General features: G+C 41.7%; 1 protein-coding gene and 1 long non-coding RNA gene across 7 annotated transcripts in view; one reads left to right on the plus strand and one right to left on the minus strand.

Moving 5' to 3' along the window:
- Nucleotides 1–25,433, plus strand: part of GHR (growth hormone receptor) — a 297,127-nt gene that overhangs the window by 188,575 nt on the left and 83,119 nt on the right. For 5 of the 6 annotated variants that reach the window (XM_020888243.2, XM_070476638.1, XM_070476636.1 and 2 more), the window contains one exon: nt 19,881–19,946. The exons of the other annotated variant lie outside the window; for it this stretch is intronic. In XM_020888243.2, coding sequence (XP_020743902.1) covers nt 19,881–19,946 — 66 coding nt within the window. The remainder of the gene's footprint in view (nt 1–19,880; nt 19,947–25,433) is intronic. 6 annotated transcript variants of the gene reach the window in all.
- Nucleotides 1–25,433, minus strand: part of LOC110133979 (uncharacterized) — a 202,283-nt gene that overhangs the window by 64,476 nt on the left and 112,374 nt on the right. The gene's annotated exons all lie outside the window — the stretch shown is intronic.

A 25,433-nucleotide genomic window follows, 5' to 3' on the forward strand; every position in this document is an offset into this window, starting at 1 on the left:
GCAGGTCAGGTGGTCTGGGATTCCCATCTCTTGAAGAATTTTCCACAGTTTGTTGTGATCCACAGTCAAAGGCTTTAGCATAGTCAATGAAGCAGAAGTAGATGGTTTTTTTGGAACTCTCTTGCTTTTTGTATGATCCAGCGGATGTTGGCAATTTGGTCTCTGGTTCCTCTGCCTTTTCTCAATCCAGCTTGAACATCTGGAAGTTCTCAGTTCATGTACTATTGAAGCTCAGCTTGGAGGATTTTGAGCATTACTTTGCTAGCGTGTGAGATGAGTGCAGTTGTGCGGTAATTTGAACATTGACATTGCTTTTCTTTGTGACTAGAATGAAAACTGACGTTTTCTAGTCCTGTGGCCACTGCTGAGTTTTCCAAATTTGCTGTCACGTGGAGTGCAGCACTTTCACAGCACCATCTTTTAGGACTTGAAATAGCTCAGCTGGAATTCCATCACATCCACTAGCTTTGTTCGTACTGATGCTGCCAAGGCTCACTTGACTTTGCACTATAGGATGTCTGGCTCTAGGTGAGTGATCACACCATCATAGTTATCTGGATCATGAAGATCTTCTTTGTATAGTTCTGTGTATTCTTACCACCTTTTCTTAATATCTTCTGCTTCTGTTAGTTACATACTGTTTCTGTCCTTTATTGTGTCCATCTTTTCAGGATATATTCCCTTTGTATCTCTAATTTTCTTGAAGAGATCTCATCTTTTCCATTCTATTGTTTTCCTCTATTTATTTGCATTGATCACTTAGGAAGGCTTTCTTATCTCTCTTTGCTACTATTTGGAACTCTACATTCAGATGGGTAGATCTTTCTATTTCTCCTTTTCCTTTAGCTTCTGTTCTTTTCTCAGCTATTTTTAAGACCTCCTCAGACAACCATTTTACCTTTTTGCATTTCTTTTTCTTGAAGATGGTTTTGATCACAGCCTCCTGTACAATATAAACCTCTGTCCATAATTCTTCAGGCACTCTTGTCTATCAGATCTAATCACTTGAATCTATTTGCCACTTCCACTGTATAATCATAAGGGATTTGATTTAGGTCATACCTGAAAAGTCTAGTGGTTCTGCCTGCTTTATTCAATTTTTGTCTGAATTTTGCAGTAAGAATTTCATGATCTGATCCACAGTTAGCTCCCAGTCTTGTTTTTGCTGACTGTATAAAGCATCTCCATCTTCAGGTACAAAGACTGCAGTCAATCTGCTTTCAGTATTGACCATCTGGAACTTAAGATGGAACTGCTAAGCCCAGGAATATTTTTCAACTATCAATACTTTTCCTTAGCCCACGGAACCTAGCAAAAGGCTAGTCATTTAGGCACTGCTCCCTAGAAATGGGCTTGTCTGGTGGTTCATGCAGTAAAGTACCCGCCTGCAATGCAGGAGACCTGGGTTTGATCCCTGGGTTGGAAAGGTCACCTGGAGAAGGGAAAGGCAACCCACTCCAATATTCTTGCCTGAAGAACTCCATGGACAGAGGAGCCTAGTGAACTACAACCCATGGGGTCGCAAAAAGTTGAACATGACTGAGCGACTAAGCATGCACCCTATAAATATTTTGACTGAAATGGATAATCAGTTTGCCATCTCAATATTTTTCATTTTTAAAGAATGGCTTTAGGAAAGACATTTTCAGACAAGATGGGCATATCATTCATTATCTTTTCACAGGCTGCCAGTTATGACTAATAAATACTGTGGTTAAGCTCAAGAAGGGCTTCCCTGGTAGCTCAGATGATAGAGAATCTGCCTGCAGTGCAGGAGACCCGGGTTCAATCCCTGGATTGGGAAGATCCCCAGGAGAAGGAAATGGCACCCCACTCCAGTACTCTTGCCTGGAGAATCCCATGGACAGAGGAGCCTGGTGGGCTACAGTCCATGGGGTGGCAAAGAGTTGGACACGACTGAGTGACTAACACACACACACAAGCTGAAGAAACAAAGGAGGTTACCCGCTCGCGCTGCATTCTAGAAGCAGAAATTTGACACAGTAAATATATACTTAGTGGGTTTTAGTTAAAATTATGTGGTTATCAATTTTAATATGTCTAAAATATATCAGTTTGTGCAAATATTCTATAAGAAGGTGTCCAAGGAGGGAGAACAATGTAAATTATTTCCTAGAAGCTTTGGGTAGATTCTTATTATTGGAAATAAGTGTCACAAATAGTTCACATTCCAGCGTGACTTGAAGAACGTTTTTGGAGCCTCCGTGTCCTCTAACGTTGTTGTGCTCCTCGTTTATCACATACTCTTAGGTCCCATTTTCCTGTTTGTAGAGATTATCCTAATGATAGTAACTATATACAAATAGTTTACATTCCATGTTCCTGCCTAACAGTCTTTTCAAGAAAAATCACTAGTGGGAGCGGGGAATCGGGATGGGGAATACATGTAAATCCATGGCTGATTCATGTCAATGTATGACAAAATCCACTACAATATTGTAAAGTAATTAGCCTCCAAGTAATAAAAATAAATGAAGAAAGAAAAAAAAAAAGAAAAATCACTGACGGAGAACTTCGGTAGCCAGTTCAAGGGGAGAGGTGAAATGTCAGAAACTGTCAGAAGGGAGCCAATTTTCAGGAAGGTCTTATGAACAAGCGGGTGTTCTCCGGGGAGTTAGAGATTTTGCACAGGGAGGGAAGTATGGAAACTTTCAGCAGAAGAGGATGAAGAGAAAATGTGAAGGATAAAGAAACACGGACACAGGCTGACGATCGTAGGGATGCTGTTTTGACTGAAGAGTGTTTGCATTAATGAGTTGTGGGAAAGAAGTTGGAGCAAAGCAGTGCCTGCTGAAGAAACACTTCGAATGTCAGGCTGCAGAATTTGGACTTAATCCAGCAAGTGAGAGGGTGGCATGTGAGCCTTATCAGCAAGGGTGTTGGCTCAGACAGTAAAGAATCTGTCTGCAATGCAGGAGACCCAGGTTCAATCCCAGGGTCAGGAAGATTCCCTGGAGAGGAGAATGGCTACCCACTCCAGTATTCTTACCTGGAGAATCCCATAGACATAGGAGCCTGGTGGGTTACAGTCCTTGGGGTCACAAAGGGACAGACACGCCTGAGCAACTAACACTCCCACACGGCAGGGGTATGGCAGAATGACAGTGGTATTTTAGGAAAATTCAAGCACAAAGATAGACTTGAAACCCTGCTCTGGGCAGAGATAACAGGAAGCTTTGGAGTAAAGCTTGAATGGAGAAATGCCTCACTAGGGAAGCAGAAGTGGGGAGAGAGAGGAGGAGCCTAGGAAACTCATCATGGAAGCAAAGAACCAATTGTAGGTTCTGGAGAAAAGAGGAATTGTAGACAAATCCAGAATTGTAGTCCAAGTCCAAGAAAACAGTGATGATGCACGTCTAGGGATTGAGAAAAGATACTGGCCTATCTTTAGATTACCAACTGTTTGCATTCAAAGATTCTGCCTGCTTTAACAGCCTTTATGCCCAGTTAAGCAAATTAGCAACCATTTATTTGTTGCTAATGTGAGGAATTGTCATAGGATTTCCAGGAATATATTTACAGATACATCTTTAGAAAGTATAGCCTAGAGCTTTTAAGTCTAAGGTAACAAGCAAAAAGTAAAGTCCCCATTATTACTGGGCCAAAAGCTTCATTCATGTGTTTATCCATTTGACAGATATTTATAGAATGCCTACTTTGTGCTGGGAAAGAAGATCCTTGCTTTCTTCACACCTTATATTCTAATGGAGAGAATATAGGAAAAATGACAAAACTACAAGTGAATAAAAGAACTCAACACAAAGATAAATAAGGACTATGAAGAAAATAAAATATGGTGATTGTCCTTCAGATTATTAGGTCAGAGAAAGTGTCCCTAAGAAGATACCATATGAACTGAAGCCTAAGCCATTCACAGGAAGATTACATGGGTACTAAGGTCAGCAAGAGTTCAGTCTGAGTAAGATCGGCAAGTTCAGGGCTGGGGCATAATGGTAAGCAGATATTGGAGCAAAGAGAAAGAAAGGGAAGTGGGGCCACTCTTTGAATATATTAATAGGACTCAGAATCAGGAGCAAGGGATAGGAAGAATCATTCAAACTAACTTAAGTAATAAGAAAAATGATTCATATAATTAGAAAAGAGTTGGAGAAGGCTTTGGATTAGCTAAATCCAGTGGCTTCAAATTCATTTTTCAAAAGATATCTTTGCCCTCTTAGTCATATCAGCTGCATCTTCAGGTTTGGGGTAAAATGGATAAAGCAAGGAGACTCATGGCATTCTGTCATTTTTTTCCTTAAATTTTCCAGAATGCCTCCCAGTAGGGTTCCCTTTAGACCATATCCTCTTTCTTGAATTTCAAAAGAGGATAGGAATAACCCTTTATCCAGCTATACCTACTCATGGAGCTGGGGTTGGTTGGTTTCTCTTGAGGCACGTGAGCTTCTCGGGGAGGAATGGTTACCCAAACAAAATCAAGACTCTGTTGAGAAGGAAGGAGAAAGGCAGTCTGGATAGGCAACCAGCCATGTTTACCACACAGGAGATCTTGGTGTCCATTATAAGGAGTTTGAGCTTTAGTCTGATTACATGGGAAGCTGTGGAGCATTTTAGATAAGTACCATGATCTGATATATGCTTCTAAAAGGTCACCCTGTTTAATGTTTCAGTACTTAATTGGAGGGGGATAACAGTGGAAGTGAGAAGGCCAATTAGGAAGTCATTTGATAGTCTAGGCAAGAACCCTTGGGAGTTTGGGGTATAATAATAGCACAGGGAAAGGAGAGAAGTGAATTGAGATGGAACTGACACAGTTTGTCAGTGGGTCAAACAAGGGAATGGGAGTTAGGGAGAGTGAAGACACGAAGATGACCTCCAGGTTTTTAGATTAAGTGCAAGTGTGGATGGGCTTCCCTGGTGGCTCGGTGGTTAAGAATCCACCTGCCAATGCAGGAGACATAGGAGACGCAAGTTCAATCCCTGGGTCAGGAAGATCCTCTGGAGTAGGACATTGCAACACATTCAAGTATTTTTGCCTGGAAAATTCAATGGACAGAGGAGCCTGGTGGGGCTACAATCCATGGGGTCGCAGAGGTGGGCACAACAGAGCATGCGCTCACCAGCATGGATGGTGAAATAATTTACAAAGATAGTGAAGAGTTCAGAAGAAACAGGTTCATCACGGATTACTCAAGAGTTCTGTGTTAGGATTGAGATATCTGTTGGATATCTAGTGAAGAGGCTGAAGAGGCCAAGTTGAGCCTGGAGTTCAGCAGAGGTTCAGGCTTTTATGATGAGAAATTTGGATCATCAGCATATAGTGATTTTTAAAGCTATAAGACTTGATGAGATTTCCCCTTCTGGGGTGAGGGGGAAAGGCTAGGAAAGTGAAGAGTCCATGAAATGGTAATATTTAGGGGTAATGCAAAGGAAGAGAAGCCAACAAAGGAGAGAAAGAAAGAATAGCCAGTGAAGTAAAAGGGAAATCAGGCAAACAAAGATGAACTACAGGTTTTTAGATTACATAGAAGTGTGGATGGGCTTCCCAAGTGGTTCAGTGGTAAAGAGCCTGCCAATGCAGGAGACACAGCCTTCCTAAGTGATCAATGCAAAGAAATAGAGGAAAACAATAGAATGGGAAAGACTAGAGATCTCTTCAAGAAAATATAGAGATACTAAGGGGACATTTCATGCAAAGATGGGTACAATAAAGGACAGAAATAGTATGGACCTAACAGAAACAGAAGATATTAAAAAGAGGTGGCAAGAATACACAGAAGAACTATACAAAAAAGATCTTCATGATCCAGATAACCATGATGGTGTCATCACTCTCCTAGGGCCAGACATCCTGGAGTGCAAGGTCATATGGGTCTCAGGAAGCATCACTATGAACAAAGCTAGTGGATGTGATGGAATCCCAGCTAAACTATTTCAAATCCTAAAAGATGATGCTGTGAAAGTGCTGCACTCCATGTGACAGCAAATTTGTAAAACTCAGCAGTGGCCACAGGACTGGGAAAGGTCAATTTTCATTCCAATCCCAAAGAAAGGCAATGCCAAAGAATGTTCAAACTACCGCACAATTGCACTCATCTCACATGCTAGCAAAGTAATGCTCAAAATTCTCCAAGCTAGGCTTTAACAGTATGTGAACCGAGAATTTACAGATGTTCAAGCTGAATTGAGAAAAGGCAGAGGAACCAGAGATCAAATTGCCGACATCCGTTGGATCATTGAAAAAGCGAGAGAGTTCCAGAAAAACATCTACTTCTTCATTGACTACGCTAAAACCTTTGACTGGGTGGATCACAATAAACTGTGGAAAATTCTTCAAGAGATGAGAATACCCAAACACCTTACCTGCCTCCTGAGAAATCTGTTTGCAGGTCCAGAAGCAATAGTTAGAACCAGACATGGAACAATGGACTGGTTCCAAATTGGGAAAGGAGTACGTCAAGGCTGTATACTGTCACTCTGCTTATTTAACTTCTATGCAGAGTACATCTTGTGACATGCCGGACTGGATGAAACACAAGCTAGAATCAAGATTGCCAAGAGAAATATCAATAACCTCAGATATGCAGATGACACCACCCTTATGGCAGAAAGCAAAGAGGAACTAAAAAGCCTCTTGATGAAGGTGGAAGAAGAGAGTGAAAAAGATGACTTAAAACTCAACATTCAAAAAAACTAAGATCATGGCATCCAGTCTCTTCACTTCATGGCACATAAATGGGAAAACAATGGAAACAGTGAAAGACTATTTTCTTGGGCTCCAAAGTCACTGCAGATGGTGACTGCAGCCATGAGATTAAAAGACACTTGTTCCTTGGAAGAAAAGCTATGACCAACCTAGACAGAATATTAAAAAGCAGAGACATTGCTGACAAAGGTCTGTGTAGTTAAGGCTATGTTTTTTCTAGTAGTCATGTAATGATGTAAGAGTTGGACCATCAAGAAAGTTGAGTGCTGAAGAATTGATACTTATGAACTTTGGTGTTAGAGAAGACTCTTGAGCGTCCCTTGGACTACAAGGAAATCAAAGCAGTCAATCCTAAAGAAAATCAGTCCTAAATATTCATTGGAAGGACTGATGCTGAAGTTGAAGCTTCAATACTTTGGCCACCTGATTCAAAGTACTGACTTATTAGGAAAGACCCTGATACTGGGGAAAATTGAAGGCAGGAGAAGGGGATGACAGAGGATGAGATGGTTGGAGGGCATCACTGACTTATGGTTATGAGTTTAAGCAAGCTGCGGGAGTTGGTGATGGACAGGGAAGCCTGGCGTGCTACAGTCCATAGGGACGCAAAGAGTCAAGCATTACTGAGCAACTGAGCTGAACTGAGGCAAACTTGGCGTAATAGATACTAGACAAAGAGCATGCTTTTATTTTTTTTCCATTTATTTTTATTAGTTGGAGGCTAATTACTTTACAGTATTGTAGTGGTTTTTGTCATATATTGACATGAATCAGCCATGGATTTACATGTGTTCCCCATCCCAGTCCCCCCTCCCACCTCCCTCCCCATCCCATCCCTCTGGGTCTTCCCTGTGCACCAGCCCTGAGCACTTGTCTCATGCATCCAACCTGGGCTGGTGATCTGTTTCACCCTTGATAGTATACTTGTTTCAATGCTGTTCTCTCTGAACATCCCACCCTCGCCTTCTCCCACAGAGTCTAAAAGTCTGTTCTGTATATCTGTGTGTCTTTTTCTGTTTCGCATATAGGGTTATCGTTACTATCTTTTTAAATTCCATATATGTGCGTTAGTATACTATATTGGTCTTTATCTTTCTGGCTTACTTCACTCTCTATATACAAGCAACTCCTGCAGCTCAATTCCGGAAAAATAAATGACCCGATCAAAAACTGGGCCAAAGATCTAAACAGACATTTCTCCAAGGAAGACATACAGATGGCTAACAAACACATGAAAAGGTGCTCAACATCACTCATTATCAGAGAAATGCAAATCAAAACCACAATGAGGTACCATTATACGCCAGTCAGGATGGCTGCTATCCAAAAGTCTACAAGCAATAAATGCTGGAGAGGGTGTGGAGAAAAGGGAACCCTCTTACACTGTTGGTGGGAATGCAAATTAGTACAGCCACTATGGAGAACATTGTGGAGATTTCTTAAAAAACTGGAAATAGAACTGCCATATGACCCAGCAATCCCACTTCTGGGCATACACACCGAGGAAACCAGATCTGAAAGAGACACGTGCACCCCAATGTTCATTGCAGCACTGTTTATAATAGCCAGGACCTGGAAGCAACCTAGATGCCCATCAGCAGACAAATGGATAAGGAAGCTGTGGTACATATACACCATGGAATATTATTCAGCCATTAAAAAGAATTCATTTGAATCAGTTCTAATGAGATGGATGAAACTGGAGCCCATTATACAGAGTGAAGTAAAGAGCATGCTTTTAAAAAGCAGTGGTCTACTCGGGCAAATGCAACTGAACAGTTGAATCATAAAAGGTAGGAGAAGAGACCATTGAACTTGAAAAGAGCAAGTTTAGTGGAGGATGAGGGTCAGAAGTACAGCTGAAAGGATTCAAAAGAGATGAAAGGAAGCAGTGGAGTCAGTCATTCAGGCAGCACTTAAAAGATCCAGGAACAGGAAAGAAGCTTCTTGGGAGCACAGCTCCTAAGGACTTGAAAATTAGTGTACTTTCCAGATAAGGTTTTTAAATTGTTTTTTGTATCCTTCTTTCAAAAGAGAAATGTCCTCTTGTGACTTTCATTTGAAATTGATGTTTGTGGCCCAACCATTTCTCTCGATCCTTGTCTGGATCTTTTTTTGCTACGTGCTCCTTCATTTAAAAAAAAACTAGGCCATTCAGATTTTCCAACTTAGGGCAGGGGCTAACAGCAGACAAGATTTTAGTAGACTCTGTATGGTCATATATATTATTTTGTGTGCTCTTCAGTTGCACTGGCTGCTGCTTGGAAGTTCATGAAATATAAATATTAAACAAAATGTAAATTAAATAAAAATTAAATCTTATGAATTGTATATATCATATACATTATATACATGTAATTCATATTACGTGTGTGTGTGTGTGTGTATATATATATATTTTTTAGCACTTGCTGCAATATTCCTGAACTTGAACTCTATAGCGTCCCAAATCCTTCTTTGTCCCATCTATCCAAAGGTATCTTTCTCAGCCTTTTCAACTTACGTCTACCAGAAAGTAGAGCAAGGCAGAAGTTGTATGGGAGTCCTGCCCCTCTCCCTCCCCCTCATCTCCTGGCCTCAGCACAATGAAAACTCTGTTCAGAACTTGGCTCACGGCTGCTTTTCCCACATTCGATCAGGGAGCACTTAAAGCCATACAGTGTCCCTGTCTCGCCAGGGAGCCTATGGGCAGGGCGCCCCTTCAGGCCGGCACAAAGGCATACTGTGCAAGGCATCCATGGCCAGAGCGCTGGCCACATATGGATGATCAATAAGGCTTTTGATGTTTTTTTCTTTATGTCTTATCGTCATCACATTAAACATAATTCCAGCAAGGGATCAAAACTTATATTTTAGACTGCAAGACTTTGCCTGCCCTATAGCTGCAAAGAAAGGGAGTTTCTTTTCAGTTGAAACATAGTCCTTCCAGAAAAACACCATAACACTGTTTTTCACACCCAGTACAATTTTTCACTTTAGATTGCTGTTATGTGATTTGATGGACTGTTTTAACTCTAATTGTCCATTTTGGGAACTCTAAAGTTAGATTGAGAATTAAAGTTCAGCCCATAAGAGTTGCTTCTCACTGGAGCCGAAAACTACAGGCCCAACAAAAAGAACAAAGCTCAAAAAAGTAAGCGTCAGGTACCTTGCTGCCAAGGTACGTGTCTATAGTGGATTGTCACCTTATCCATATCCAGTCACATTTTGGTAGAGCTTCTATTTCCGCTGCAAAATAATTTTTGAAATTGGTTGCCTGTTAGTTACAGAGTTTCAATCATTTATTTCCATAACTGGCCTTCAGAAAATGAATCTAAAAATTTTGTGTCAAGTATCTTAGAGAAGCTGTATCCAAGTTTTGTTTTCTTTTTGAACTCTATGGAGTTTTGAACTATATATTTTGTGACAAATATATCTATGAAGTGTACATGACCTTCCACTAAGGCTCTTTGTTAACCAAAAAAAAAAAAAAACCTGTAATCTTGTAGATACTAATCAAAAGGAGAGCATGTTAGGATAAAAGACCAGCTAGCCATCATAATACAGATATTAATGGAGGGCCTCATATGTGTAGGGTTGGAAAGGATAAAATGTTGTTCCTACTTTTGAGGGATTTGTAATCCAATTGAGGGGGCAAATATATTAATACAATAATCAGCATTTTTATCAGATGAGTGGCATGTATAATACATGCCATTAACTGGGAGGCAATTGTAATCATAAACATTATGTACCAGACATTCTTTTTACTTTAAAAAAATTTTTAATTTTATTAAAGTATAGTTGATTTCCAGTTGTGCTCATTTCCGCTGTACAGCAAAATGACTTCGTTATACACATATATATTATTCTTCATATTCTTTTCCTAGTGATTTATCATAGGACATTGAATGTAGTTTCCTGTGCTATAGTATAGGGCCTTGCTGTTTATCCATCCTATACATACTAGTTTGCATCTGCTAATCCCAAACTCCCAATCCTTCCCTCCCCGACGCCCACACCCTCTTGGCAACCACAAGTCTTTTCTCTGACTCTGTAATCTGTTTCTGTCTCATAAGTATGTTCACCTGTGTCATATTTTAGATTCCACATACAAGTGATGTAATATGGTGTTTGTCTTACTCTTTCTGACTTACTTCACTTAGTTTGATAAGCTCTACGTACATCCACGTAGCTGCAAATAGCATTATTTCATTCTTTTTTTTATTGTGCCAGACATTCTGTGAAATACTTTATATACATCAATTTCATTTTCTAAATTATTATCCCCACACCGTAAAGGGTAATTACCTCTGATTTTCTCCCCATTCTAGAGAAAGCAAAGAGAATTCTATAATGTGAGCAAAGACCTAAAATCAGGAATGGGCCAGATGGCAAACAGATGCATTGGTCTAAGGCTAAGGGTCTATTAAGGGGAATAGAGAGAAATGAACCTTGAGTGCTGTGGCAGTCTGTTCACCACCATATCCCAGTGTCTAGCATAGTGCCTTAGTGTAATAGGTGCTCAGTAAGTATGTCTTGAACAAACAAATGGCCCTCTTATGTCTATAACTCAGATGAAGTACAGTGGGATAAAGGTACTTAGTGAATTAAAACCATACACCAAAAAGCCTCAGGACCCTTTGACAACACTTCCCAATTCCCAGCTATTACAGTGAAGGATTCAAGTGGGAAGGACACAGTATAATGGGACAGATGTGACAGCGGTAGCAGCTCCAACTCACTAGTGTCCTTTTCATGAAAGCTGACATGGTGACATGGTGAGCAGTCCACACGTCCTCACGTTGGCCTGCAAGATGGTGCAATATCTGGCCCCTGGTGCTCCATTACCTCAATCCTTCTCTCCTCTTCCTGTGTTCCTTGTCTCCACTTGTTCTTTCCATACTGACCTCCTTTCTGTCCCCGGGTCCCATCTTAGGGCCTACACTCTTTCATGCTGCTTTCACTGCCCTCCCCTGCTATCTGCATCATCTGTTGGCTCATCTCTTTCCTGCCTTTCTCCCACACGGTGGACTGTACACCCAGAAAAGCAGACCTCCCTCTGCAGTCCTCACCATCATATCTCTGGCATCCAGGACAGCATCTGGTATATCGTATAAGTGCTCACACACTGCAATTCTGACCTCTCAATACCTCTCAGATACCTCCTTCTCAAAGGAATAGGCTTTTGTTCAAGAAATTCCTGGAAATTGATGAGTAGAGCTTGGGAACACGAGGCAGAGTGGCAGGAGTTCAGATCAACCTATTTACAAAAGGTGCCTTTGATCCTTCCCTGGTGGTTTAGATGGTAAAAAAAGAATCCATTTGCAATGCAGGAGACCTGGGTTCAATCCCTGGGTTGGGAAGAGCCCCTGGAGAAGGGCATGGCAACCTACTCCAGTATTCTTACCTGGAGAATCCTCATGGACAGAGGAGCCTGGTGGGCTACAGTCCATGGGATCTCAAAGAGTCAGACATGACTGGGTGACTTTCATTTCACTTGCTCAGCGAAGGAAAACATGCCTTAAAACCTCTGGCAAAGTATATGCTTGCCTGGGACACCTTTACCATTTCACACTTCTGAAATGCTGACTAGTCTCAAAAAGGAGATCCATGAATCTGCCAAAACAACTGATGCCCAGGACTTAAGAGTCAGTAAAACCAGCCTTAACCTAGTAAATGGTATCAAAATACTGGCTGACTGCTGTAGCCAAAACCAAACAAATGCATCTATCCAGGTAACAGGAAGGCAGGTGAGGAAACTACATGATCCTATATTCATTAATTCTTCGAACCTCACTGAACTCTGTTAAGTGGTTTGATACCATGAAGATAAGTTGAAATACATGGACTTTGCTTCAAGTTTAAGCACTCAAGGTCCTGGGTGGACATTTGTCATAAGATCTAATGGTGTGCTTTAGAATCTTCCAAACTGAGACTCCAGAGACCACAAAATGTCTGCTAAATTCAAAATAATAATATAGGTAAAGTCATGGTGCCTCGTAACATTTTTTGAAAGACTTCCCAATGAGATATTCAGTAATTTCATAAACAAACACTGAGCACTCACTATATTGAAGGGGCTGTGCTAATGCTTTGGTGGATCTGAAGGAGACAGGGTCCTTGCCATCAAACATTCAGTACATCATTCACTGGGCAAGTCAGATACCTGAGATACCGGACAAAGAGTAAGAAATGCCACGGTCCAGATATTGTGTGAGAGCACAAAGAATGAAGAGATGGATCCCATCTGGGAGAAAATACAAAATGCATCATGGAGGAGAAGACACACTCATCTTGAAAGGTGAGTGGAATTCCCACAGACTGTGGCAGAAAGCCTTGATTTGAAGTATTCACTGATTTTTGTAGTGTAAATATTACCACCATGGCTGATTTCAAGTCAGTGATATGATATCACTGCATACAGAGTTGAGAAGAGGTCCTAGCTCTGGCGCATCATCTGTGAGTCACCATCTGAGCTTTAGACTTTATTAAATTGTCTGATTCTATCGCTCTAATGAATGGATTCACAGGTATTAAAAACATCTGAGACAACATTATAAGGGAAGAGACCCCTCTGCCCTCTTCCCTGCACCTCAGTCTGACCTTTTAATACTCTGGCTGTCTTTCAGTCCCAGTCCTATGCCCCTGCCTGGCCACCTAGGACTGATAATGGTCTGGTTCCAACCTGGATTCTGTGTGCTTCCCCTTAGCAGGGCTGTGATTCCCCTGACACCCTGCTGTCATGGGGCACAGAGGGCTGGCTTTCCACCCATTGCCTGGTATTGACACATTTGCTGTTCTCATAATGAGAAGAAGCCTTAAGGGTAGCTAGCTGGGCAGGGTGTTTCACTGTTCTCGCAACAGTTAAAAGGGAAAGCTGGAGGAATTGCTGAGAAGCATGGCCAAAGGAAGATGCAAGCCAGCTGAGCTGAGCATGCATATTAACCTCCTTTAAAAAAAAAAAAAAAAAAGGCACCCTCCCCAATGTGTCCTCCTTAAGTCACTGCACCCCTAACTGGCCTTATCACCCTGAGAGCTACATTTGAAAAGTCGGGCCCTAGTTTCTGTCTTTAATTGCAGGCAGATGTCCTCGGTACGTGCGTAAACTTGTGTCAGGATTTTTTTAACTTACCACAGAGAGCACTGCCAAATAGGAAAGGAACATGTGAAGCTTCAAGCTGTTAGGAAACTTCCACATTTGTCCACTAGGATCTCTCACTGCACGTTCATTCTTCTAACCTCGAGGCCCAGCTATTCTCTAAACACATTTACAGAAAAAAAATGACTGCTACAGATTTATTTCAGCATGTGCTTCTTTTCATGACACTAGTTTCTCCTCCAAAATTGCTGTAGATTGTTTGTGATGCAGGTTTTTTTGTTTTGGGTTTTTTTTTTTTTTTTTTAAGCATTAAAAGGTGTCTGGAACCACCAGCATCACCTCACAGCGCCTTTTCTTGTTTGTTTAAATTATCTTGTGTAATGTGCTCTGTGATTTACTGTTGAAGTGTAGAAGAACCACATTCCCTCATGGAGATCTGGGGAGGTTATGCTGTCTGTTTGAAAGGTGCAGAGATTTTCTGTTCAGATTATGCAGGCTTCTTTAGAGCTGCCAAGAGTCATAGTCTGTAGGAGATAATATGCCTTCATTCAGGAGAAACTACGGATAGGAATTCAAGTTAGCCAGTGAGCCCCAGAAGAAATGAAATTCCAGCTTAGAATTCTCACAGCGCTCGGGCCCAGGACTTGGGGGGCCAAGGGGTGGCCATGACCGGGACAACAGCCGCAGCCCCAGGAGCTGCTGCGTACACGTCACTGGACGACACGGCAAAAGGAAGGGGCCTGGCTGCCAGCGTGTTGCATGCCTTACCTGCTTCCTCATGCACTGACCCCTGGAGGATATTTCCGCCCAGAGCCTCAGCACCTTGGTCCCATCAGTTTAACTTTCCAGAACGTTTGGAGCATTCAAATAAATCAGGTTGTGCTCTAGCGAGCCATAAACCCCAGCTGTGGACACTTAGTGGGGGAGCCTGGGAGGGGAGCCCCACAGAGGACATAGTGACTGACCAGAACAAGAAAGTTCTGGCCAGTGAACAGTTTCTCCAAATGTGTCATGTCATAGGAATCACCTGGCTGGGAGGTAAGGTAAACATATATATTCTCAGGGCCTTGCAAGCCTACAGATTGACCTGGGCCCTAGAGACCCAGATTCTGTAGATCTGGTCCAGAGCCTTGGAATCCACATATTTAACAAATGGCACAGTTAAATCAACTATACTTCAGTGAATGAATACGAATGCCACAGTAAATCTTGATGGTCAGACAGGTTTGGCAAACAGTAGACTGGGATGGAGTCAGAACCCGGCTCCAGCTCCAAATTTGGCTTCTGCCATGTAGTTTCTGAACGGCCTTAGACAAGTTATTTCTTTGAACCTCAGATCCCTCACGCATTGTTGTCATTGTTCAGTCACTCAGTTGTGTCCGACTCTTTGCGACCCATGGACTGTAAGCCCACCAGGCTCCTCTGTCCATGAAATTCTGCCAGCAAGAATACCGGAGTGGGTTGCCACGCCCGTCTCCAGCAGATCTTCCCAACCCAGGGATTGAACCCCGGTCTCCTGCATTGCAGGCAGATTCTTGACCATCTTGAGCCACCAGGGAAGCCCCTCCCTCATGCATACAATGTAACAAATTGTATCCACTTCAGAGGGTTGTTGTGAAGGTAAAAATGGAAAAAATTCAAAAAATGTCTTGAAGCATGGCGCCTGCTACATTTTAAGGGCAGAGTAAACATGAGATGTAAATACCTCACACACATTTTTTTGACTTGGCCATCAGCTGGCCCCTTCAGAGTCAGCAGGCTGGCCTAGGACACGGTATCAGTGTGACCAGACACTGATAGACCAGTGCTGGAACTTGAACCTTACTGCAAGGAGACCGCACATCTGGAGGAGATAAGGACTTTAAACTGAATACTCTCCGGTGATGATGATCATAGTGTGGTAGAGTAAAAAGGACAGAAAGGCAGAAGTGGGTTTGGAAAGAGCTTTAGAGGTTGAAATCTGAGAGGGGAAATTTCTGAAATATGCTCAAGGATAACTAGACTTCCAAATGGCAGGAAAAATGGTCAAGCTAACTTGAGATTTACAAGGAGAGATGTAGTTTGCTGAGAATAAACTATTTTTCTTTGATCCCCTTTTAGACCAAAAGCCAAAGTTTAAAGCATTTATAATTCATGTACCTCCTTTGTTTAGCAAGCTGTATTTTTCTACTAGGTGCTGCACCCTGCACTCCTAACAGAGGTTACAAAGATAAAAGCAACACCCATCTCAAGAAACTTACTGTGTGTCAAAGGGCACAGGAAAAGAAGCAGTTACTGCAAAGGGCATAAGAGTTGTCTCTAAGGCTGCTGGGTGAAGGACAACTTACTTACTGCCCAAGGGAGACTTCAGTGGAAGTCTTTTTATTTCCAGCTTTACTGAGATAAAATTAACATAAGATATTGTGCAAGTGTGTGTCTAATACGACGGTTTGATATATGTGTATACTACAAAGTGATTATTGCAATCAGAGGAAGTCTTGAAAAGATTTCATGACAGTTACATCAGCATTATCTTTATAGTAATCATAAGCTAATAATGATGACAATAGCTGACATCAACCAATGCTTATTTTATGGCAGATGCCATATGAGGCCCTCTGTGCTCTCCTGCTATGGTGTAAAATGGTTGCCATATGCTGTATCTTGATTTACTTACTTGTGTTTGCACTATTCATGGCTGATTCCAAATGCCACTGCTGCACAACGGGTAAAGTGCAATCCTCAGCAGAATGTTAATTCTCCCATACTAACTTTCCTACTGATACAATAGGGAAGTCACCAACTTACAAGAACTGAAAATGACTGCATTGAGTCCCAGGTAGATTCCCATTCTCAATGCCACTGATCTCATTTCTTCAGGGTCCCACTGCCTGTGTCCAGCCTGCACAGGAAGACATAAATAAATGGAGCAGATCCTGCTGCACTTAGGACTGAATCATGTCTTCATACGTGCAAAGCCTTAAGCTCACAAAGTCTGCTTGTGATCGTCACATTCTTTTACAACAAAGAATTGTGCTGAGTTCTTTGTTGAAAAAGACGAGCCCTTACTTTCAGGGTGCGTGCATGCGTGGATGTTAAGTCACTTCAGTCGTGTCTGACTCAGTGCAACCCTGTGGACTGTAGCCTGCTGGGCTCCTCTGTCCATGGGATTTCTCAGGTAAGAATACTGGAGTGGGTTGCCATGCTCTCCTCCTCTACTTTCAGGGTAGTGGTAGCAACAATAACAGCGACAATAATAAAAACAATATCTAACTCTAAGCACTTACTATATTGCATATTTAATATATTGCATTGTATTAAATACATTGACTTAAACCTCACTTGTGTAGATACTGCAACTGGCCCCATTTTACAGACAGAGAAACTGAGATCCAATTGTGTGCCATGGTTGGGAAGTTGAGCACACAGTTGGACATAAGTAGGAAAGTATAGATTGCAGTTTGTTCTTAAGCAGGTTCACCATGAGAAGCTCCGCCTCAAGGCCCCGCAAAGGAGTAGTTCTCCAGTGTTGGCAGGATCACAGTTAAGTTCTTTGGAAAGACCATCCTAACATGACCTCTCCCCACTCAATACATCCCCGGTCAGCTGTGCCCTACCCATTCCTGACAGATTGTGACTCACGTGCCCCGGTCATGTCTTATGCCTTTCTTTATTCAGTGCTTCCCTTGGCACCAACTGCCTTATCCTTTGCTTTTCATTTGCTTAGTTATCCCAAATTCAGCACCCATCCAAGGGGTCACCTTCCCCAGGAACCTTGTCCTGACTTGTTAAAGGACACTGCATTGTTCCTCCAATGCCGACCACTCCTTACTTTATATATCCCTGCCCAAAAACTGTGGGCTCACCGAGGCCAACGGCTGTAGCTAATTCATTTTATAATGCCAGGATTTAAAAGCCCCCATAGGATATACTAGAGCAGTGCTTCTCTTATTATTGCCACCCTCCACTTGTTTTCCTCTATTACTCAGCACTTCTAGACAATGAGGACAGCTGGGACGCTAAAATTGACCACTGAGGATGATACCTCCATTTGCTAAGATGTCACTGTTTTGTTCATGGTTCTCAACTTTGTAATCAGGGCCCTCTTGGTGCTGGCGTAAATCTGTGGTTCTTCCCCAAGGATGCCATTTGTTCCTTTTATGCCTTGATTCACCATATTCTGTGGAGGCTGTTAGCTGAGTAAGACTATCTGATTCATGAAGATGTTACCAAAGACACCATAAAGAGGAAGGCACCAGACCTCTGTCTGCAAAGAAAGCAAAAGAGTCGAGGGTGGCCAGCGCTGCCCAAGCATTTCCGGGCCTGAGGTTTGGCTCTGTGGGCTCCCCTGGAGCCTCATAACTGACCCCCCACTTTCTGTATCAGTCATCCTTCTGGAGAAATTCATCAACTTTCCTGCTGGTCTGAGCCTGGAAACTGGTGTCTTTTTACTCGGAGACAAACTCACTGGATAATTTTGGCCAAAATAACACAGATGATTGTGTGTCTGTCATTGCTGATTGACTTAATTTTCCTCTTTTTTTGGACTCTTTTTAAACATTCTCAAGAAATACATAGTTGTCAGTGAAAGAAGTCATTCACAGTTGAAAGTTATATAAACTTGCCCAACCTTGACTAAAAATAATGTTCTAGTGCCCAATTTAGGGGCAAGGTGTAATAAAGTGTTCTCTGATTTGTAGCAAGGAATTAAAGGTGGGGGTTGGGGTCTAGATAATGATAATAACAAAGACTGAGGGTATCAAGGCAGTGAGTAGACTTGAGGGGATTTTCATAAAGTGCAATTTTCCTTTCTGGTCACGTTAAAATCCATGTGTAGTACATTATCTACTCCAGGGAAACGTGTATTCTATTTGCTTTCTGTCATAATTCTTTATTGCATTTCAGAGTAAATGAACTTCTGCAGATAAAGTTAATATTAAAATTTAGAGAGAGAATGAAAAATCCTTTTGGAGCTAAAAGTCATACAGAATTTAAAATATTATTTGCCAAAGGCCCCCAAACCTAACTTCACTTGGAAAATGCTCTCCCTGATATGCCCAGGCTTTGAAAACTTTTGGGGGTTAGAATTCTGCAGCGTTTGATGAGAGGATCTTAATTTCCTCTGTTAGCTTCTATATTCTGAGCTCCAGACCCGAACGGTGCTTCCTACTGGTTGGCCAGGTGGGAGAAGTTAGTGAAAAAACACATTGAAAAGTGGCTCAGGACAGATGGACAGGATTCACCCGTTCTGAAATTCAGGGGGATAGATGTGGGCCAGTTCACTGTCCGTGGATCTTCATTTTCTTCCTTTTCCTTTTTTTCACATCAGAAAATGATTTCTAGCACTGTTACTGTGAGTTTCTATTGAGCACCAACAGCATTAGCAGTTTCGCTGCTTTGAGGTAGTGCTCTGTGTTTGTTGGGGACCTGGGTCACACCGCCTCTCTAGCAACCCAGGGATAACCTGGCAGGATGAGAAGAATCTTACCGATACCCCCTTCTCCACCAAAACCAGACAGCAGTTACAGTATGTTTGCAGTTAACCCAGTTCAACAGTTCAGTGATAGCTACATTGATCATGTTCCATTTCTCCTGTTTTTCATGTAACCTAATTCTAGTATCAGTTCCATTAGAACTCCTTTATGACCGAAGACTCATTGCCCATCTTGTGTCCTGAAGTTCTGTCTCTCCCTCTTGTCCAGTTTTTCACTTCCCTTCATTCCTTCCCTACTCCCGGGGTTGCTCACATGTTTATTTCTAAGAATAAATGTGTTTGACTGAACTGTTTTTAATACTGTTTTTAAAAAGAATTTATGTTCCCCTTGTTTTCACAAGCAAGACTTAAGTTTGGACCCAAATGATGTAGGAAGGCTATTCTTCATCCTTCCTGACTGTGTCCAGGCGTGATACCAGAGACAACTGAGCAAAAGGTTTCCATTTGCTCTGAATATTTAGGAGTTCCTTTCAGAGGATAGGTGCAATTTTAGTTTCGAAAAGAAAGAAAAAAGGAGAGAATTTTTGTGAGGTTGGGCCAGGTCACATGTTGACATTTGAAAATGAGGATGTAACAAGGTCACATCAGACCATTTTTTACAGGGGTGACTAATGGTTTTTTTCCCCCTTTTTCTCTTTCAGCCACACCAGCATTCTTTGTCAGAGCATCTCAAAGTCTGCAGATACTATACCCAGTCCTAGAGACAAGTAAGAATTTCAGTCCTTTTTCTGCCTTTGGCAATACTGTCCAGATTTTACTACAATTCAAGCTACTGTCCTTACTCTGTTTTATTTAGGATATGGTAACTGGATGAACTAATAACTGAAATTGTAGGGGCAAACTAAAAAAATATTATTTTTCAGAATTTATCAACTTCTCCACAAGGCTGCTGCTTTTTTGTTTTTCTTTTAACTGAGTGAAAGACTCTTTAAATTCTGTAATGCTTTACAATTTTCAAAAGTTTCACACACATGATACCATATAATCACATAATAACCCTTTTATCCCCCTTCCTTCTCTCTACTGGTAAGCACGACTTTGTTCTCCATATCTGTGAATCTGCTGCTTTTTTGTTTTGTTTTTCATTAGTTTGTTATGTTTTTTAGATTGCACATATAAGTGACATCATATAGTACCCATCTTTCTGTGTCTGACTTATTTCACTAAGAATAATGCCCCCCAGGTCCATCCATGCTGCTGCAGATGGCAAAATTCCATTTTTTATAGCTGAGTAGTAGTCCATTACATGTATATACCACATCTTCTTTATCCATTCATCTGTTGATGCAACTTACATTGCTTCCATATCTCAGCAATTATAAATAGTGCTGCTATGAGCATTGGGATAAATGTATCTTTTTGAATTAGTGTTTTTGTTTTGGGACGATATATACTCAGGCATGGAATTGCTAGGTCATGTGGTAGTTCTGTTTTGTTATTTTAGAAACCCCGTACTGTTTTCCATGGTGGCTACTCCAGTTTACACTCCCACCAACAGTGTATAAGGCTTCTGTTCTTTCCACATCTTTGCTAACATGGTTATTTGTATTCTTTTTGATGATAGCCATTCTGCCAGGTGTGAGATGATATCTCATTGTGGTTTTGCTTTGTATTTTCCGGATGATTACCAATGTTGAGCATCTTTTCATGTGCCTGTTGGCCATCTTCATGTCCTCTTTGGGGAAAAAAAAAGACTGCTTCTTTATTTCTCTCATACAGTTAGCCTTATAGGTTGTTGTTGTTTAGTTGCTAAGTCATGTCCAACTCTTTTGCAAACCCATGGACTGTAGCCCACCAGGCTCCTCTGTCCACGGGATTTCCCAGGCAAGAATACTGGAGTGGGTAGCCATTTCCTTCTCCAGGGGATCTTCCCCACCCAGGGATCGAACCTGTGTCCCCTGCATTAGCAGGCAAATTCTTTACTGCTGGGCCACCTGGGAAGCCCAGCCTTGAGGTTAAGTAAGACCAACTTAATGCAAAGAAAAGAAAAAAGAAAGAATTTATTGTGGGCCAGCAAGTAGATTACTGAGTTTAGGAATCTTTCTTTTTACAAGTTCTATATCATTATTGTCATTATTACTTTGAGATATTTCTTTACCTAATGATCACATTAACAGACCATTAAATTTGTCCCTTTAACCAAATCGCCTTGGACTCTGAAATTCTGTCTTCATACAAGCTGTCTCTTCTCCTTAACGTGACTTGCGCATCCCCCTCTTGTCCTGTGACAATCTTTTCTTTATCTTCAAGACTGAACTAAAACATCTGCTCTCTTGGGAACACCTCTCCAAATCCTTTAGCACCGAAAACCTTTTCTGCGTCTGTGCTTCCATGGAACTTTGCTTACTGCTCTGTGATAACATTTATCCTCACAACATCGCCATGTATGTGATCACACTGTGCACAGGACTCAATAAGTTGTGTGGGCTTCAAGAATTACTTATGTTGCAGTCAATTAAGGCAAAGCCCATGTTTTCTGCTTCTTCTAAATCCCTCACATGCCCTAAGAACAATCCTAATTACCTAGTAGGTGGTGGTGGTCTTGTTTAGTCACCAAGTCATGTCCAACTCTTTTGCGACCCTGTAGATGGGGACCCACCAGACTCTTCTGTCCATGGGATTTCCCAGGCAAGAATACTGGAGTGGGTTGCCATTTCCTTCTCCAGGGGATTCTCCCAACCTGGGGATTGAACTCCCGTCTCTGCATTAGCAGGCAGATTCTTTACCACTGAACCACCTGGGAAACCGCACATAGTAGGTACCTTTAATTAAATTCTATGGGTGGATTTTCTCTTCCTCAATTGAAGTATATGCTCAAGTCCACATTACACAATAAAGAAAGGGAAGACACTGTACCTGACTGTTTAAGCCATTGCTGTTTCATGGGTCGTTCCAGCGTCATGAAACCATAATTGGGGTTTTATGACTAAATTGCAGGCTACGTTTCTAATATGCGATGTAAACATCATTTTTCTTGGAGGTCACTCAAAGGGAGGGTTGGTGCTGTTTTTAACAAACGTCATCAATGTGTCAGTTGTGCCAGACCACAGACTCGTTACAACCCTCCTATTTTAGAAGCATCTGACATGTTAATCTGCTCCCTAATTAATGTGAGGGGCTGTAAAAGGGCTAGCTGTTAGTTATGTTTGCCTTATCCCAGCAAGTATATTCCAGAGCCTTCACTCAGAAAATAATGTGACTTATTGCTGCTTTCTGTAAGGAAATGAGAAGGAATGAGTTAAGAATGTTTTACTAATTGGTGCATGCTCTCTCCAACACTGAAACCCTCGCCCACACACAGATATAATACACTGCCCTTCACTTCCCCCAAAGTGGTGGTAGAATTTCCCCAAGCCATTTTCTTTGTCCTGTCATAGGGTCTGAGGAGCTTAAGCTTTGGGCTTTGTTGAAAGACAGCCTCTGAGTATGGCAGATATGTTGAAGAAATTGCTGCCACTTATTTTGCATATGTTGATGTTTTTGTGATAAGCAAGAACAATAGCTACTTCCCTTCATCCATAAAAGTGTTAACCGATCAGTCATGTCCAACTCTGATCGTGGAGCTCAGCTCGGTGCTCTGTGGTAACCTGGATGGATAGGATGCCGGGTGGAGGAGCAGGGGCTGGGTAGGAGGAAAGTCCAACAGGGACAGGGGGATATATGTATGCATATAGCTGAGCCACTTCACTGTACAGCAGAAAATAACACAACACTGTAAACCAATATTACTCCAGTTAAGAAAAAAACTTGTTCATGATCTGTCAGTTTAACAATTATAATGTATACATTTTCTATGTGCACTTTTCTGAATTCTTAGATTCAAAGCAAAACCCCATGGAAGAAAAATAAATAAACTCTCTTAGAGTGAATCCTAGACAGAACTATCCAAACATAAAGAAATGCCACCACCCTTCTGCAGGCCACCTCGACTTTACACTAAGGGGTCACAATAACCCCTTAATAACTGTCTTCCTCCTTCCACCCTCTTCCCACCTCTCCTTCCTTGTATCCATCTTCCTTTGCCAATAAAGATGTTCAGAATCCAACATATCCCTCTGCTCTAAATTACCTTAACTGTCTCTAGTACCCTCCCCACTACCTAAATTTTAAACTGCAAACCTATTCCAAGACACTCAAACCCACCATCTGTCGTCTGACCTCAATTCTAAGTCTAGACAAGTCATTCCTCCCCAGGAACACTGTGCTTTCCCTCCTCTGCGACGTTGTTCATGCCATTCCATCTTCCAAAACTGTCCTCCTCCTGCCATTCTGGAAATATATATCCTGCCCATACGTTAAGGTTCAGCCAAAACACTGTAACCCTTGGCCTGGAGCAATCCCTCCTTCCTCCATGTATGTCTTTGAAGGAGGTCATGTGATTCCTTATCACTCTGAAGTAATATGTTAAACACTGCTTTGGAGTATAGTTGTTTGCATATTTCTCTTATCTCCCTATGTGGATCATGAACAGCTGTGTTTTATTCAGAGTTGTATAGTTCACAGTACCTCAAATGATACCTTGAACACAGTAAGTAATAAATGATATTGCAAATAAAATAACTAAATGGAAGTATCCGTAATAGCTCCCTGACTACCCACCCTTCTGCACACTTAACAATTCTCACCAGCACCACCCTCCCATGCCTTGTTATCATGGAACCTCTTGGCTTACTGCGGGGTGGGGGGCATTCACAGAGGATCAGATCTCGCCACCTGTACTAACTGCACATTGACCACATTCAGGGTTCTGTTGCTAAAAGAATCATAGAAATCAAATGGTGTATACTCAGATGACAGCTTTCTGACAGGCGAGAGATATAGTACAGCAACAGTAGATGGGAGAGTGTACTCACCAGGATCTGCAGAACCCAAGTTTGGGCCTTCTTGTCCTCTCACTTCCCAGTCACAACAGTCACCCTTTGTCTCCAGGTCTGGGACCACTACTGATAATCCTGCCAAGCACCTCGATACCAGGAAGCCCAAAGTCTGCTCATGACAGAGTTTCCTAGAGTGAGCTGGTCATGTAGGTGCACCCTAGCTATGTAGACAGCCTTAACTGTCAGGCCCCCAGTTCCAGTGAACTTAGGTGCAAATCATAAATCTAATTCTATTGCTAAGCAACATCAACAAGCTGACATATCTTGCCCTGAAACAATTTGAGGACCCATGACTAGAGCATATCATTCATCTTTAGTTAGCATGATCCATACACAGCATTGCCAAACAATACTCTGGGGGAAAAGCATGTGGTCAAACCAGACCAGCTAAGATTAACCCACGCAATGCACCACCTAAAGAATCGTCCATTGCACTCATCTCTTTCTTCTCTTGCTCATCAGAAAGTGGCCCATCTTCTAAGCCCTCAGGGCTCTGCTCTCTGTGTGGGTACGGGACCTAATCCATGTGAATGGGTGTTTGTGCAGTCTTGGGCACATACTAACATACCTTCTGCAGAGTACAGGCTTGAGAAATATTTTCTGCAAACAAAGAACTATTTTTAAAAGTCCCATGAGACGTTTTCAGCCCACACACATGGGGAGCAGTGTAATTCACCAATCCAGAGATATAAATATGAGCAAAAACACACATAGAGGCTAAGAACGGGTTTGGAGGAGTTTACGGTTGAAAGAGATAGACATCTTTGTATACTTGAAAGAAGTAATGGCACAAACTTACTACAAAGAAATCTGCTTTCAGTTGTCGGGGAGAGTGATGAGGTTGGCTAGACTCTCAGAGAAAGACAAAACATTTTTAGTGTTCCTGAAGTAGGCAGACTCCTGAGTCAGGCTGCTGTGTTCTCATGTGTGTGTTTGTTTTTTAATAATTTCATCTCTCTCTTAGTTGGTTTTGGCACAGGATTTGATGATTGTATGGGACAAATACTTAAGACTTATTAAGTATTAGAGAAATTATTAGCTGATTGCACATCTTTCTGAGGAGGATTTTGGATATATGTATAAGTGAATTACTTTGTTGTACACAAGCTAACACAACATTGTAAATCAGCTATACTCCAATATGAAATTAAAAATTCAATTTAAAAAACACATATATGAGATAAAAATTTACTGTAATAACTGTCATCTTGCTTGTTGTGCTCCTTACTGTATGTTCATAGCTGGACTCCTGTCCTAGCCTCCTAATTTTTCTCCCTACCTCCTATTTTTCTCCTGTTCCCAGCCCCCCTACCGTCT

Source organism: Odocoileus virginianus, chromosome 14, assembly GCF_023699985.2.
Source record: "Odocoileus virginianus isolate 20LAN1187 ecotype Illinois chromosome 14, Ovbor_1.2, whole genome shotgun sequence".
Lineage (NCBI taxonomy): Eukaryota > Metazoa > Chordata > Mammalia > Artiodactyla > Cervidae > Odocoileus > Odocoileus virginianus.